The 16,317-nt window shown below is 39.2% G+C and overlaps 1 protein-coding gene across 6 annotated transcripts in view; it reads right to left on the bottom strand.

Moving 5' to 3' along the window:
• The window catches only part of GRIA3 (glutamate ionotropic receptor AMPA type subunit 3), a 142,482-nt gene that overhangs the window by 108,190 nt on the left and 17,975 nt on the right, over positions 1-16,317 (bottom strand). For all 6 annotated transcript variants that reach the window (XR_013184216.1, XM_054641326.2, XM_054641325.2 and 3 more), the window contains exon 3: positions 34-273. Coding sequence is in view for 5 of the 6 variants with exons in the window: in XM_054641326.2 (XP_054497301.1) it covers positions 34-273 (240 nt within the window). In the remaining variant the exon portion in view is untranslated. The remainder of the gene's footprint in view (positions 1-33; positions 274-16,317) is intronic.

Genomic DNA, 16,317 nt, shown 5'->3' on the forward strand with positions numbered 1-16,317 from the left:
GTGAAACAAATCAGTCAGAATGATAGTGCTTACCCCGTTCTGTGTCATAGAGGTACACAAACTTTTCCCACTTATAGTAAGTCAAGAGACTCAGGATGGCTCCTTTCAAGGCTGGCCGCATCTGGATGACGAACTGCACATCTGCATCTGTCGGGAAGCTCGGGGTGATGAAGGACGTGTGGAGGGCGCCGCAGAACGACGTCAGGGTGTTCATGGACATCTGGTCATAGAATCCAAAGATGGCATAAACTCCTCTGGAGAACTGTGAACAGACTAAGAAAGACAGACAAGGATGTTAAAATCTGATATATAATGAATACAATCAAACTTTTGAAGTGTATTGGAGGTAAGCCTTCCCACCATTCTTGAAGTTATTCTGGATGATGCAGCAGATGGAGTGAATTAATGAGATAATATGTACTAATTTCAGTGTAGCAATCAATTGTACCACCTTTGTAGCATTTAAACTGGCCTGAACACATTTATTTTTGGTTGTGTTTTGTCCTGTGTTGCTCCAATCTACTAATCTCTCTTTATTATTTAAAAATAAGCATTACCTGTCTGTAAAATACCTTTCCTTCCTTGAGCAGCACCATGAGAGCTCTGTGAGGAGCTACATGACAAATGTCAGGACTACCTTAAAGTCAGAATGTTAAGGGATATTTTTTCCTAGTATCCAAAATTGATTCAGATCTGATTCAAAGAAATCTGGATGTATGATTCATTTATAGTCCACAACTCTGAAATCTCTGTGTGGTCTTTTTCAGTAAGGAATTATGGTGGCTTCTTAACAGAGTGTTAAAATCTTTCAGAGTAATAAAGTCTGTGACTTACTATATGACAACACAAATGAGGAGCACCTATTGTTGCTTCATGGGACTAAAGCTGATATCCCTTAAGCTGAAGGCTCTTATTCATTAACTATTCTGCTGTCCTGATGAACTCATCTTGTACCAGAAAAAAAAAAAATCAAAATGCAGACAAAGATGATTTTTTTCAAAATGTACTTATCTGGGAAAATAATGAAGTATTTCCAATCCTTTACAGAGATTGAGCAATGACCATTTTGGACAGAAATGAAGGCATTTCAATTTGTAAACATGGCCAGCTTCACGGGCATTGTAGGAAAAAGAATTTCTTTGTTGTTCAGCTCTGTAGGAAAGGCACAAGGTTCTTTTGACCCTGAGTTCTTTCCATGGAGGGAGTCTGTGTCACAGATAGAGAGGGAGCCTGATCTGTGAGGTGCTGGGGCTCTGGATTATAAAAATACTCTACAACTGCAATACAATACAGCCCAGCAGCACTTCTAATCATACCACTGCTGAACAGGGATGAGCAAGGCCCATTTGTAATGAAAAGAGGTCTCCCAGAAGAATGTTCATTCGTTAGCAATTAACAATTTCAGTTGTAACAATCCAGTCAAAAACTGGATTTAACAACAATTTACAACCAGCCCCATTGTCTTGGGGTGATTTTATGGTGATATTCTATTCCCTAATCCTCTGCTTTATGCCCAGGAATGGCTGCTGTAGATTTAATATGAACCAGAGGCTGGAGCCTGGGAACCCCAGGTGAAGGCTCTGTTGGAGCTCTTCACAGGGTGTGCTCCATGCACCATGGACCAGGATGTTACATTGCTCCTTTGTTGGATTAGTTTTGCTTGCTTCTGCAAGAAGCTTAATTTCTTTCTTTCCCCACCTTTTTCTCTGGACTCCAGTAGAGATCCTTCAGTGTTTGGTTGTGTTGATTGGTTTTCTTTTTTTTTTTTGTTTGTTTTGTTTTTTCCATTTGAACTGTTTTGGCCTGTTGGTTTTTTTTCTTCCTCTCCACTCTTGGGAGCCTGTGGGGGCTGTGCTGGACAGTCAGGGCCCCAGGAGAGACCAAGCCAGCAGAGGAAAGGACACCAAAACCCAGCAGCTTTGCCTGCTGTGAGGAGGAGACCAACACCAGAAAGGTTCCCATCTATTCTGCCCAAGCGGCTGCGTGAGCTCCCGTGCTCTCCTTCCCCGAGACAAAGGAGACAGATCCCATCTCTGCCCCCCTGGCCACAGGCCTGGCAGGGGTGGGGGTTAAGGTTTTGAAATTTCAATTTCCAGCATTTATTCAATCCTTTTCTGTGCCTTTTGTGCACCCTTTTTCAGGCTTTTTTCTCCTAAAACTTGTCTCTAAACCAAGACATCCATTAAAAACTTCTGCAAAAACACTGCATATATTTAACTTTGCAAAAAACCAAGTAATTACCAGTAAGGAAGACATGACTTCTACACATAAATGTATAGCTTTGCTACTTCTGAAATACCATCACATTTCCACCATAAATGTTATGATTCAGGATCACTAAAAACTGTAAGAGTAATTTCAAAAAGGATTCTCCACAATATCAGCTCATTGACACAGCATCATGGAGAACATCTAAAATCAGCAGTCAGCTGTGAAAATTTGATTTTCCTCCTGAAGCTCTGGATGCAAAAACTAGAAACGCTGTTAAAGAATTTCCTTAAGTATTTAAGCCACTGGAACAGGACATGACCAGCAGCAAAGAGCAGCTGATGAGACACAGAAAGGAAATAAGAGGTGGCAATTTCTGAAAGGAAAGTTTGCAGAGGTTATCAACCACAGAAAAGAAAAGATATAAAAGAAGTTATAATACAGTAAGAATTTATTCCCAGAGGCATGACTGAGGAATTAAATACACTGTTTAAAAAGGCATTTCGTTAAACTACATACCAGCAGGATATAAAGCAGAAAAGCTACCATAAAAAATTATCTGCTGAAGTAACAAATAAAAAGCATTAACTTACAGATGGAAAAAAGGGAAAAACAAAAATTACATTAGAAAATCTGGCAGCCTCCAAATCATTGAAATGGTGTGTAAATCCTCTAATTCCATAGGAATAATCAGCAAAACGGGATTAATGGAGAGAGTTTCCTCACATACACTGAGCCTCTCCCTCACAGATCAAGCTTTGTTCATGTATGTATTAATGGCATAGTTTTATGTAGATTCTGTACTGCAGACAAAGCAAGTATTCCAGGAATCATCCCTTCTTGCAATGTAAACAAATATTCTCAAAGATCTCCTGATCCAAAAAACCAAGAGCATTTTAAAAGTCCTGGATCCACCCATTATTTCTTATCAGGTGTAAAACTAAGGAATACGTCTGAACTGTGACTCAACTGAGTTAAACTTTGTTTTCACAGCAGATTGTGCTCGTTTATGCAAAGTGCCCATCAACAATTGGTGAATAATCTGAGAAAAGAACAGACTCTGAACAACCTGACTAAGCAGGACCTTCTCCAAGTAACACCTTGGAGCCAACATGGAGCTGCTGCTTGCATGGAGGTGAGAGCTCTGATTTGGTCCTCAGAGTATTTGCAATTATTTTTCCTCCTGATTTTGGAGGATCACCAAAAATATATTCTAACAAATGCAACTACCTCCTGGTTCAGGTTTGTATTCCCAGCAGGTTTTAAAGATTAACCCTTTGATGGACTAGCTTCTACTATTAGCTTATTATTCCTGACTATCTATTCTGCACTGTAGGATGCCAATTTAGTTTTACTGGCCTATTTAAAAGGCAAAATAAACTTTGTTTTTACAAGGAAAAGCGAAAAGGCCAATTATCTTGGTCCTCAATGTTCATTTGCATTTTTTAACTCACAGTTTTGTTAAAATTTTGTAGCATTAGGTCTTCCACACAGTTTGTGACCTAATCTCCTCTGTAATCAGACAAACCTATAGAATATCCATGAACCCAGAGTCATATTTTTACTTGTTTTCCAAAAAACAAATGTGTAATTACATTCATTTTAATTCCACTGTTATTCTAACATCACTGAGCCACAAGAAAAAATTTAAAAAGACTAACTAAGCCTTAGCCTTAAGCTCTTTTTACAAACTACTTTCTACTGACAATTAGAACAACTTTCATGTTTGAGTAAGAATTTTGGTATTTTTCCTTAATTAATCGCACTTGATTTATTGGGTTTTTTTCCTATTTGAAAAAATACAGATGGTGAAACACATACTTTGGCTGTTAAAGAGATTATTTGGACAAGTCCTAGTTCAATCTCATTCCTCAAGAAAAAAAGCAGTTTTTTTGCTGAGCTATGAAACTGCTCTTAATTATGTGGATGCACATCTGTTTCCAAGGACAGCACATAACCAAATTGCTTTATAACCTGATCTGAAAAAGTTTCAATGTCTACAAACAAGGGAGAGAGGTCCTGAGCAGCAGCTTTCCAATGGGAGATCATGATAAGCCATTATTTTGGCATTAGGTGCAAGGTGAGTATTTATTAACGGAGATTTAACACTGGACTTATTCTCAAAGTGAGCTGCCACATGCCATTGTGTGCAGGAGAGAAAGTGATGGTATGACAAGCCTGTGAATTCTCAAGCATGTCAAGAAAAGATAAGAAACTTTCAGGTCATGACAGACTGGTGTTTCCTGCCAAGGAAGGAAAATGCTCAGAGGCAGAGTGATAACAGTAGTAAGCAGAATTAACTTAAAAAAAAATTAAATCCAAAAAATCCACCACACCAGAAACCCCAAAACAAAACAAAACAAAAAAAAAAACAAAAACCCCAAAAAACTAAACCAACCAAGCAAAAAAAAAATCAAAACCAAACCCTAAAAAACCAAAACCCCAAAACCAAATGAACAAAGTGCAACTACTGAAGCCAAATAAATAGAAATCCTCGTTTCCATACTGAATAGCAGCTGAGCCATCCTAAGCATCAGTGTAACCCAATGAACCCAGACATGTTTTACTTGCATTTTCATCCTCCCTCCAGTCAAATCAGGCCCACCACTGAAACTTGCTAAGATTAACCAGCTAAGGTTTTTTTTTGCACTCAGATCCCAGGAAGGCTGCAGGCCAGAATCTCAAAAGATGCCCCACTTAAGTTATTAGATGTTTTACGTATTTTTAAAATTTATTTTTGCTTTCTAATGGTATTTAGTTTTTCTATGTTTTAGTGACTGTGACTATTCCTGACACAACAAGGTTGTATAAGACCTGACATTTCTACTGTCTATTGCCTAGAAGCTAAAGTCAAAACTTCTGACACCTTTTTTTTTTTCTTCCAGTTCTTACTATAAACAACTGAAGCGTTACTAGGAACATTTACAAGTAGGTTTGGATTTTGTTTGTTTAAATACAAGATGTATAAAGCTAACAAAAGAGATATGTTACTGGTGGAATGTAATACATGCTTTTCCACTGGATGATATAATTTATGGCTGAATTGTAAAAGTCAGCAGGATTCTCCCAGGTGTCGCATCCAGTGCACTTCAGCCCAGGATGCAACAGCCTGGCAGTTTTGGAGTCAGGGGTTGGAGGTTACAATACCTCAGACACCATTCCTCCTTCATTACTCTTTTTATGAGCAAGTAATTTCCCCTTTGTCCATTCCAATTTCCTATAAAGTAGGCATGACACAGTCACCCTGTGTCACAGGGCACTGTCAACCTGTTTCAGTGACACTCCCCCAGCTCTTGGGAGGGAAAGTGCTGTAGGAGTTCTGTCTCAGCTGACATTAGCTCAAGCTGCTTCCTTAGCTTTGTGTTCTGCATTTTCCTCAGCTGTGAAATAATTTTATTCCCTCCACTTCCTTTTGCCAATTGTCTTGGATTCCAGACAACTCTCACTGCCAGCCTCAGCCAACAGACTAATGGGACTACTTTACAATGGAATAAGATGGAGCCTACCTCAGAGCAGTTGCCATTTTCTAGGGCTCCATCCTGACCTCCTCGTTGTAATAAAGCAAGGGTTACCATTAACATTGCCTCTTACAGTAACAATACAGCCTTCCTCTTCGAGAGACAGACAATGCCTCTACTACTTTCTTTTGCTTTCATTTTAATACACAGAATGAAAAGCAACAACTCTCTCTACCTTGAGCCCTGAGGAGCTCAGCACAGCAGTGCCCCTGAATGCAGAATGAGCTACTTTCAGGGGGCTCCAGGCAATCAGACTTGAGAGCTTCCTTTAAAGACAAGCCCATCATATTAAAAATGTAAAATTAAGTGAACTGCATTTACCTATAGCCAATAAAACCCATCTTTTACATTTTAATTAAGACTGAATTCTGTCATGAAGAAAATATTGTTTAAAAGTCAGGTGAGAAAAGATGCATTTCTGAAAGCAGCTATTCTTGGAACAGTTAACAGTGAAAATTCCTGGGGGCAGGAGGGAACCAAGGAAGCTACAACTTGAAATTGGATACGAACCTTCCTGAGATACTGGCTATAACATGACTTCCCATCCGACCTAGAAAAAGATATGCCCTCACAAACAAAGAAATGTCCCCTGAAAACAAAAAACCCAACCCAAAACCTCACAGCAGAGCACAAAACAAAACCATAATTTACTCCTGTTACTTCACTTATGGCATCAATTTTCTCAATGATGAAATTGCAATGTTTTATCTAGTTCTTTTTACAAAGAACTACTCAACTTGCTTTGTTCTACCTAATGTCCTCAAATATATACGCTTCAGTTTGCATTTCATTTTAGGAGAGCAAATAAAATAAAAACAGCATGTTCTGGCAGCAGGAGGGGATATTAAATAGTAAATGAAAGGCATAAGGATTAATCCATTCATATTTTAGAAACCATTTACTGGAAAGTAATTCTAAACACATGTTCAGATCCAGGCATCCTTGAACAATCTGGTCAAGATCCTATTGAAGATTACTTCAGTCACCATTTCCTAAGTCCATCACACACTGTTAAAGAAGTTTTTATTTCTTATCTGCTTTCCAAGACGACTTTGGAACTCCAATCACAATTACAGTTCCTTGGTGCTGAGTGCTGTACACATTCATTGCCACAACCTTGGTTTTTTTCAGTGTGCCCAATTGCTTATGACATACTTGACCCATTAAACTTTACACATTATGGCTTTTATAGATATGACTGTGGTCAAATAAAACCCTAACAATGTGCATGAATTTGTTGTGTGTGGGATCTTCTCTTCAAACTGAAATGTTTGTGTGAGTTTTACGAGTGTATGAAAAATGCCAGCTGCCAATGACAAACACAAGCCACTTGGGCTGTAACAGTGGGAACACCAGCAGCACCAAGCCTCACACATGCCACAATGGGGGTATTTGTCCATTAGCACAGCTTCAGTCAGATAAAAGTAAACCAGAATAAAAACCCCTCTGGCCCAAACTGCCAATTTGATATATATGCAAATTAAAGCTTTGGTATTTAAAAAACTACCCAATATGTTTAATATGTGAATAAAAAGGGCAATCTTGGGTACCAAATTGTAAGACAGGCTGAACATAACCTTGATTTTACTGAGAAAGCTGTGCTTAACTTTCTGAAAAGTGCTCTAGTCTGAGAAGGTACTGCAGGTAGCCTGAGCAGCTGGGAACAGACAACAACACAGTGCTATTATATTGCTATTTTCTACTCACTTCCATTTAGCTCCCAAGCTACATCCAATCTTAAGATGATGTAGAGTCTGAACTAACTCTGTTTTCAGGCTACTGACCAAAAAGCCAAAAAAACCCCCACCAAATATATTTTTTTCCTGTAAAATCTTGTTAAAACTCAAGCACAAAATGAGTTTTGTACCACAAACCTACCAAATTTTAGTGCACAGTTTTCATTAAAAAAAAAAAAAAGAAAAATCACTGGCTATTCAGAATCTCTGTAATTATGACATTTCTGATGGTGGAAGAAACCCAGGAGTCAATCCAGCCAAGAAGTATCAGCCTCTTCTCAGGACCACAATATAAAAGGATTTTATTTACCTTCAATCCTTGTTACACACTGATTTCTTTAAAACATACCATTGATTATGAGTACTATTAGAACATTTGAAAGGCTGTGAGTCAGATAATCATGACTCATTCTGAATTATAAACCATTGGAGTTTGAAAGAAATAAAATAGGGGTTTAAGCTTAGAATGGATTAAAGGTGAGAGAAGATATATATGCCATAAAAATCAACTGATTTTTTTTTTGAAAGATGATTTAAAAAATGTGTTAAATACTTCAGGACTATACTTAGGTACATGCTGATCAGAATACTACATTATCCTGCTTGTGTCTGTACAAGATGGAGTTCAAGCTCCCAGACCAGGCACCACAGATACAGCCAAGCTTTCTATTCTTAAACCCATCCTGGTCATTCACAATCTACTGTGAACAGAACACTTTTCATCCTGATCTCACCATCCCCACAAGCTGCTCACAAGAAGCATCCATTTTAAAGGAAAGCTATTAAAACATACCACACAGTTTTAAACAAAGAGTTTTAAAAAGAAGACTTTGTAACACTATTATAGAAGTCTGATGTAAATGCTGTGGATTTATGTTATTTGTGACCTCTTCTGCTTTCTGCCTATGGGGGTCTTGACACCAAAGTAGTGCTTGCAGGAGAAGCACAAGAGGCTTCTCTTGGCAGACAGTTAAACTCACTGCTGGAGAGAATGGAAAGACATTGATATCTGCCTTTCATACCCTGCTGAAGAGATGTTTCTGATCAGCTACTCCAGGATAATCAGTGCATTGCCAACAGCAGCCGTACGTGCAATGCCAACGCTCTGCTCCTGATTGCAGCTCCACCATCCTGCATGCTTAAGATTTATGGCACAGGCCTCCCTCAGGTTCAGAGAGTGTTAGGGACTTAATGAGTGGATGTAAAGCAGTTCACTGAGCTCTGACCGGCACAAAAGCTTTAGCCAATCCTACACACATACCACACACTCCTCTCTCCATGAACCATGGGAGATGAGCTAACACCTGTGTGAGGGAGCCAGAGGACTGTCAAAGCTTTCTGCAGGAGTCTAAATAGATTCACAGCAAACAGCGATCATTTGCGTTCCTCATATCCAATATCCAGCTCCTGCTTCGTGACTAATCTCTGCAGAAACACGGACAGCGCGCATGCAACACAAATATGTAACACTCACTCAAGTGAAATAACTTGTTTCCATCTGTTGCACCATTTGAAATGCTTTTAATTTAATATGGTATGTCATGCCTGCTTGCTCTGATCACTTTGGATTGTAACTGTAGCTCTTACTTTCCAAAGCAATTTTTCTAAAAATGTTGGTGGGAGGAAAATATGAAAACCCCCGTTCTTTCAAAAATTGTCCAGTTATACTAGAAAACTTAATCAGCCATTTATTTACAAGCAGGCAATATATTCTAATAACACGCATATTCTAAAAAACACAGTTACACAAATGTTTCTGTAAATATATTCAGAGTAATAAGAGTTCCACAGGCCATTAAGCACTCTGCCTTGGAACAAAAAGACATGTTCAAAAAAGTGTTTTTAACATGACCTTAACAAGATGTGGTAGACCAGGGAGTACTCACTTCACAACTGTTACCTTCTTCATGTACAATCTATCTTAACAATACTTTAAACAACAGGCTAAAGGAAAGCAAGAGCTTTGTGGTATGAAGAAAAAAATAAATCATACCCATCAGAAAAGGGCAGCATTTTGTAGCTGAGGATGTTAGGCAGAATGTAGGGTTGAATCAAGGAGCAGCAGCTGAAGGCAATGCTGTGCCTCAGATGAATCAGCAGCTGCCATCTCCAGCACCCCAGTACTCTGAAGGGATTTCTTCTATCACTGGAACATCTCAGTGTGGAGGAAGTAAAAAGGCAGAGGCATCTTATTAAATGTATGCTTGTTCAGCAGATCCTTTCCTAAGTGATTTCAGAAGTTGACTTCATTCTGGGCCACTGTGGTGAGAGGCAATAAATCAAAACAAGGCTCTGGCAGTGTGATGAAAGATGAGCTGAGTCTGCTGAGGTGGTGCCATTTATAGGCCTGTGGGGATATATTACAGAGGATGAGAGAAGAGGCAAAGTGGCCAACACACCTGAAGCACTGAGCTGGGTAAAATTCACCAGGAGGTGAAGGTCACAATTAAGGTTGTTCAAGGAGAAAGGGGATGCAAATGCCAAAACAGCAGCTGTGCAAGCAGCCTCCAGCTCTGGAGGGTTTCCAGTTGGCTCTATGTTTGCAGAGCATGGTGCTGGCTGACAGACAGCCCAGCTTACCCAAAGCAACTGTCCCTCACACTTTCCTGGAGGCTCTGCAATGGTATTCCAGCAAGCACTGTCACTGTAAGTACATCTTGGACCAGTGGACTGGATTTCATATTTCTGTATCTCCTCCCCTCTTCTACTCAAAGTTCATGGGGCTATGCAAGTCTCACCCTTGTGTTCAACTGCTGTCAGCTTATCAGTCTGAGAGGCTTCAGATCTGTTAATGCAGAAGCAGAAACAGGATGTCTGTGAAAACTGGCTTCAGGAGCCAGGGAAATTATTTGAAGATGCTCCTTAGGGGTCCAATAAAGCACCCACCAGTACCACTGGAGAAGTTCACATGGAATTCAGTGAAAACTGGACTAGAACTGAGAGACTTATTCACACTGAAAGTGCAAACTACAGAAATACCACATCAACCTCCCAACTGCTCTTACAAAACATCCTCCCATCTATTTTTGTTGATATTATTTCTATCTGCCTTAGCCCTCAGAATTCCTCTTGCTACCAGCCTCCTGGACCTTCATGATCACATCTGACAGTATTTCACAGACCAGTACCCTCAGCTAAGCCAGTGCCTTATTTACAGGAAACAACAAGAATATTTTTCTTTATGAATTATGCATAATCACTATTTATCAAGCTGGGTTAATTGGCACATAACAAAAGAGCTGTCTGGTGCACAGCTGAATAATGTGGAAGCCAAGATTGATGGAAATGGTACAGCTAAAGCCTGATTGTGAAAGAAAAGTCACACTGCTACGTGTTAATTCTTAAGTGATTGCTGCCCTTTCAGAGGGGGAAGGGGAGGCCAAGAGAGACAGACCTAGTTTGGAATTATTTATTAATCTCAGAGGGTTTGGACACCATGTCATAGCTTTAAATATTGGTTTAAAATCTGCTCTCAGCCACCTGCATAGCAAAATGTTAACATGGTGCACATACATTTTCTGTGCTCCACAAGATGCTGCTACATTCATAAGCAGAGAACAATCTCATTAATCATTAGCAATAGCATGAGGCTGTGGTCTGCAGGGGCATGAGTGATGCTGATAGAGAAGTGGGGCTCTTCCCACATCTTCCCTTGACAAACAAGAGCTCACTGCCTCATATCAAGGCCAGACTAGCAGCCCTTTGGTTCTAGGATCAAGAGATCCTATAAGTCCTCATCAGAATGCTGGGTGTATCATGACTCAGTGGCAGTGTGGGGCAGCACTTGACTTCCTCTAGAACACACACACCTGAAGAACCACAGCTTAGTTCACCTTGCTCTGCATGCACAGAGGGTTTTACTTAATGTCCTACATGACAAAGCTCTGTGCACAAATTTAAGAACATGCTTCTGTGTTTTGATGGACAGACAGACTGAAGCTCAAGACACTAAATCAGAGCTGAGGGTCAAATCACCATGGTGCTCACTCTGGTGGGCCCCTTCCATGAGGCATTACAGTTGAGCTGTATGAGGGGTTGTCAGATGATTTAGTCTGATTTACACCATTACACTTCAATACTTCCCTGGTCTCTTGTCTACTAATTACTTAGTAAAATCTTTCCTAGCAGTAAAGTGCCTGTAAATTCATGCCTTCAAAATACAGCCCTTCCTTCTCTCTCCTTTACTAGGGGAGTTAACAGAAAACAAGAAGATTCCTGTAACTTCCATTCCTAAGAGTTAGAAACTCTTATTTGCAAACATCGCGCAGGTCAAAGAATCCTCCTGTGATCTTACCATGTTTGTGGTCTTATCAGCATGAAAATAAATGAATGTAGAACCACAGATACTTGAAAAAAAATCTGGATTATGTTATTGCCATTGGAATAACATGATACAGAATTATGGTTAGCAAACATAAGCTTTCTTCTGAAAATATTTTTTATATTACTTTATTAGAAGTATCAAAAAAAAGATTCTCTGGCTTTTTACAACAATCACTAAATCTGCTAACAACTTATTTGTACACCCCAATAAATTCCAAGCGTCCTGCAAAACTACTGAGTAAACTTAGAAGGGAGAGGGAAAATGAAGGAGGAGGAAGTCCAAAGCAACAATGTTGCTGCAACACTATCCAAGCCTTTTCTGGTTTTGGGAACAAGAATGCTAATCCTTACAACAGAAGGTAAATATGAATTTCTATAGAGCAATGCTCTGTGGATTCTTCCTTCAGTTAGACACTTCAGCTCCCAAACAGTCTTTGATAACCATTAGGAATTATCCCATTTATTTTTTCAGCCAAGGAACAAGCAGATGAGTGTCTCACCAGTGTCTGAAACACAACTGTGCAACACCCAAATCAGAGTTGGGGGAAGCAGTCTCAAAAGGGCAGTGTGTATCTTTAGGACAGTAGGTCTGACATCCAATTTACCAAACAGCTCAACTGCAGCACTTTGGATGACAGATGGCAATAAATTTCTCTGCCTTAAGGCAATTTCCCACAGGGCTGTACCATTCCCCAAGCTCTGCAGTGAGCTGCAGGATGAGCTCTTTCCAGAAGACCATCATCACCCTGAAGGCCTGCCCCCACTGCTGCTTATCCCTTGTTTGCAGCACCACCTGTTCTGGGAGGTCAAGCATGGAACCAAACTGTGCTAAGGACAGGGACAGTCTTAGTGAGAGATGAGACTGGAGAGAGGCACTGCCAGCCCTGGGTGCCATGAGCAGCCCTTACTCACAGCAGGCACAGACACAGCGATGGGAGGAACCATTTCATGAACTCAATGAACTCAATGAATTTTTCAGCTGCCTGTCACAAAAGCTTTTAAAAAATCAGCTTGCTATGCACAACAGAACAGGAACTGATATGTGACTACAGTTAGAGATTGTAAATAATGCCTTACTTTAATTTAAACGTACCCCTGTCCTACCAAATAAAAACTTATTCAATTACTGCTTTACTAATTTCTTATAAAGTAACACACAATATCCTCCAGTTTTTACAGTTTAATGATTCTGAATTTTAACCTGAAAATTCCACTGCCAATTTCAAAGTAAATTAAAAATATTTGTCTCTTCTTAGAACCTGTGAAATAGTCAAGAGATGCATTCACATCATTCAGCAAAAAGCAGCTCATCACAAAGGTTCCAAAGCAGGAAACCTCTCTGCATCACACACAAATGCATCTCATGCAATCCTATACTGCCTAAGCAGCAGACAGCAGAAAGGGCTATGATAATGTGCCCTTGTACTTGATTTTAAACTGATGCATTGTAGGAACTGATGTTGGGCTGCTGCTACTGAATTTTCCTACTCCAATTCTCAAATCAACTCCCTGACAGAGTCAAGCTTTTTAAAGTGTCCCATCAACAGACTATTTTTGGACTTGAATATTTTGTAGGCCTTGAACAGATTTATTTGTTGAACTCAGGTAGTAAAGCTTTTCAGATAGATTAATGGAGTAAGTGAAGTGTCTCTCCAGACTATACCAGAAGGCTTAAGAGACCTCATTTTCGAAGAAATGTCAGCTATAGGCACAGAAGACTTCTTTGTACTCTGATTTTCTCCATGTATTTTCCATTTGCACGAGCGAGTCCAAGCCCTCCTTCCCACTGGAAATGTTATCAGTGAGACAATACCTTTCTATAACAAAAATAGCACAGAAACTTGCATAAGAAAAATGAATTTGATAACAATAGAATGACTTTCTCATAATAATTTAATAAGTTGAAGACAGGAAGATTTAAATCCTCCAGAAGAGCTGCATAAAAGGGATTGATGAATTCATCAGCTCCTCCAAGCTTCCCAAAGAAGCCCAGACAATATTTCTTACCTCCTGTTCTACAGATATCACCAATAAAAGAAAAGCAGGCATTCAAGTCCCTCTATTATGCTATTCTTTGCCTCTGGGGCTAAACTCACTGTTGAATCTGCTTTAAGTCAATGTGACACATTTAAAAATATTCTGATTTGTTTCTAATCTCTCTCATTAGAATAATACACTCATAACACCCTTTCTGGTTAGGATCATGGTTCTGAACCCTGAAGTCACCATATGGACATACAGCAAGCTACTGACCTTTTTGGTTTTCTACTAAACCAAGAAAAGTCTGCAAAAACATCACCAGAAATGCAAACACATGCTATCACTAGTTTTAGTTAAGCACTGTCAGTATATTCCAGTATTTCAAGAAGTCCTGAGACCTACAGAAATCATAACAAACTAAATTATGAACTCCATGGACTGAAAAATCATGGACTGCTCAAATTTTTGTATGGATTTAGCAATATACTTTTACATACAGTTCTCTTTTCTTGTTATTGGATAAATAAAAGGAAGACAAAGTGATGGGACTAAAACACAGAAACGTAATACTGTAACAAGTCAGCAATTGCCACCACTTACAAAAATGAGAGAGAAAAAAAGAAGAAATGTTTTCTGGTTGACTGCCATGTTGGTGCTTTGAGAAAGGACAGCAGGAAATAACTTTACACATAGTACACAATTCATAAATTTACCCTGTCCCTTTAAGCACAGAACCTTTGGGATTTTATTGTTTTAACCCGTGTTTGATAGTAATATTTCATTCTATCAAAATTATTGAGTCATGCAAGGATTCAGTGGTAGCCATCTGCTGGGAGCCTCCTCTTCACTCTGGGGGGATAAAAACCAAACTACACTGAATCTTTCATCTGACTCTGTTGAGTTACTATAGGAATAGAAAGAGAGATTGACAGTAACAGGATAATTTAGTAACCATGAATAGATGGACTAAAGACTAGTTCCAAATGATTTCATTTCTGTTCTTTAGAAAAAAAACCTTCCTCTTCCATGAAATCTGCCCATGATACAGTAATTAAAAATCTTTCTAGACAGCAAACACACCAAGGTTGTCCCCTAGAAGTGAGTATTTCCAAGCCATCTCACATCTTAGAAAGAAGTGCAACTTAAATCTTGGCTCCAGATCCTTTTCCAAATTGTGGCTTCCCTTCACATACTTGGTCTTGTTCTTCCTCTCTCCCAACACCCAGACCCATTCCCAAATAAAACACATCCTGCTATCACACAATTAACATTGAATAAAAAACATAAGGAGACTATTACTGCAAATAAAGCAAATCATGGAAATGTCACAATAAAAATATTTTCTTTTACCAAGAGGGTGGTTGAAACAAATGTAAATAAATTCAGTATCTTGGATTTTCATGACTTCAGCTAAGCAGAATAAATGTGCTGGGTCAAGCCAAAAAGTGAAACTAATCACGCTCTACAGAGCTGTAGCCTCCTGACAAGCCATGTTCTGAAGTCTCTTTCTGAAACTGTTTTATCTACAGAGTCCATTCAAACTTCCCAAGTGAGGGCTGGAATCCACAGCACAGTCAGCTAATTAGAGCCTACAATGTGGGAAATGCAAGATAATTAAATTCTTCTCCTAAAAGATTTATTTCTGAATACCAGTTTTGGGATACTAGGGGGAACAAGTGAGAAATTAATCTCACTCTGGAAAACTTAACTCATCTTTGTGAGACTCTCCCCAGGAATGGAGCAATAATAAGGTGTTGCTTATTAAGAAACAGCACTGATCACAGTACTTTTACACAAAGATGCTGCTGTACACATAATTTTAAAATCTGTGTCCTTGATATCAGCAGATATTGTCTGTACAAGCAGAAGACATACATTCAGTCCATGACACAACTGCAGGATAAATAAAACCAAGTTTGAATCAAAAGAAAAATATAAATAAAACCCAAGAGTTCTTAAAAATAGGAATTGTCAAACACAAGAGGAAGGGTTATTTGGCTACAACAGCATAATCAGAGTTTAAAAATGTAATCACTGCCCAAGATTAGAAAAGGCTACCTGAATGGATGAGTCTGGAAGGAGGGTTCAGGTGAAGAACTTGGGCTTGTGATTAACTAGATCTGAAAAATAACCAGTTATTTAGGCTAAGCAAGCCCACATGTTCTCATTCTCCTGAAAGCCAACACAACTCACCCCAACTGACACCTAACAGAGATTACACAGATTGCCTCTTGCAATGGATTTTGCTACTCACTTAGAACAAAGCTGGGGCCTGAATTAGATATCCACTCAGTGTTTTATACAGCTGAGCAGACTATTGAAATGTAAGTTTGGATATTAGGGTGTTCAGTTTCAACATCCAAGCTCTCCAAAAGGTGTTAATGCCCTTATGGACAAGGGCACAGAACACTGAAGAATATTAAATAAGGTGGTTTAGCTACAAGCCCTATACAAGCAACCTGCCAAACGACATTATCACCCTTTCTTATTTCTTCCTCTGCCATTCTTTTCTCAAGAGCTCAGATAACCATCGCAGGTAATCTTTATTACCA

This window comes from Agelaius phoeniceus, chromosome 14 (genome assembly GCF_051311805.1).
Source record: "Agelaius phoeniceus isolate bAgePho1 chromosome 14, bAgePho1.hap1, whole genome shotgun sequence".
NCBI classification, from domain to species: Eukaryota; Metazoa; Chordata; class Aves; order Passeriformes; family Icteridae; genus Agelaius; species Agelaius phoeniceus.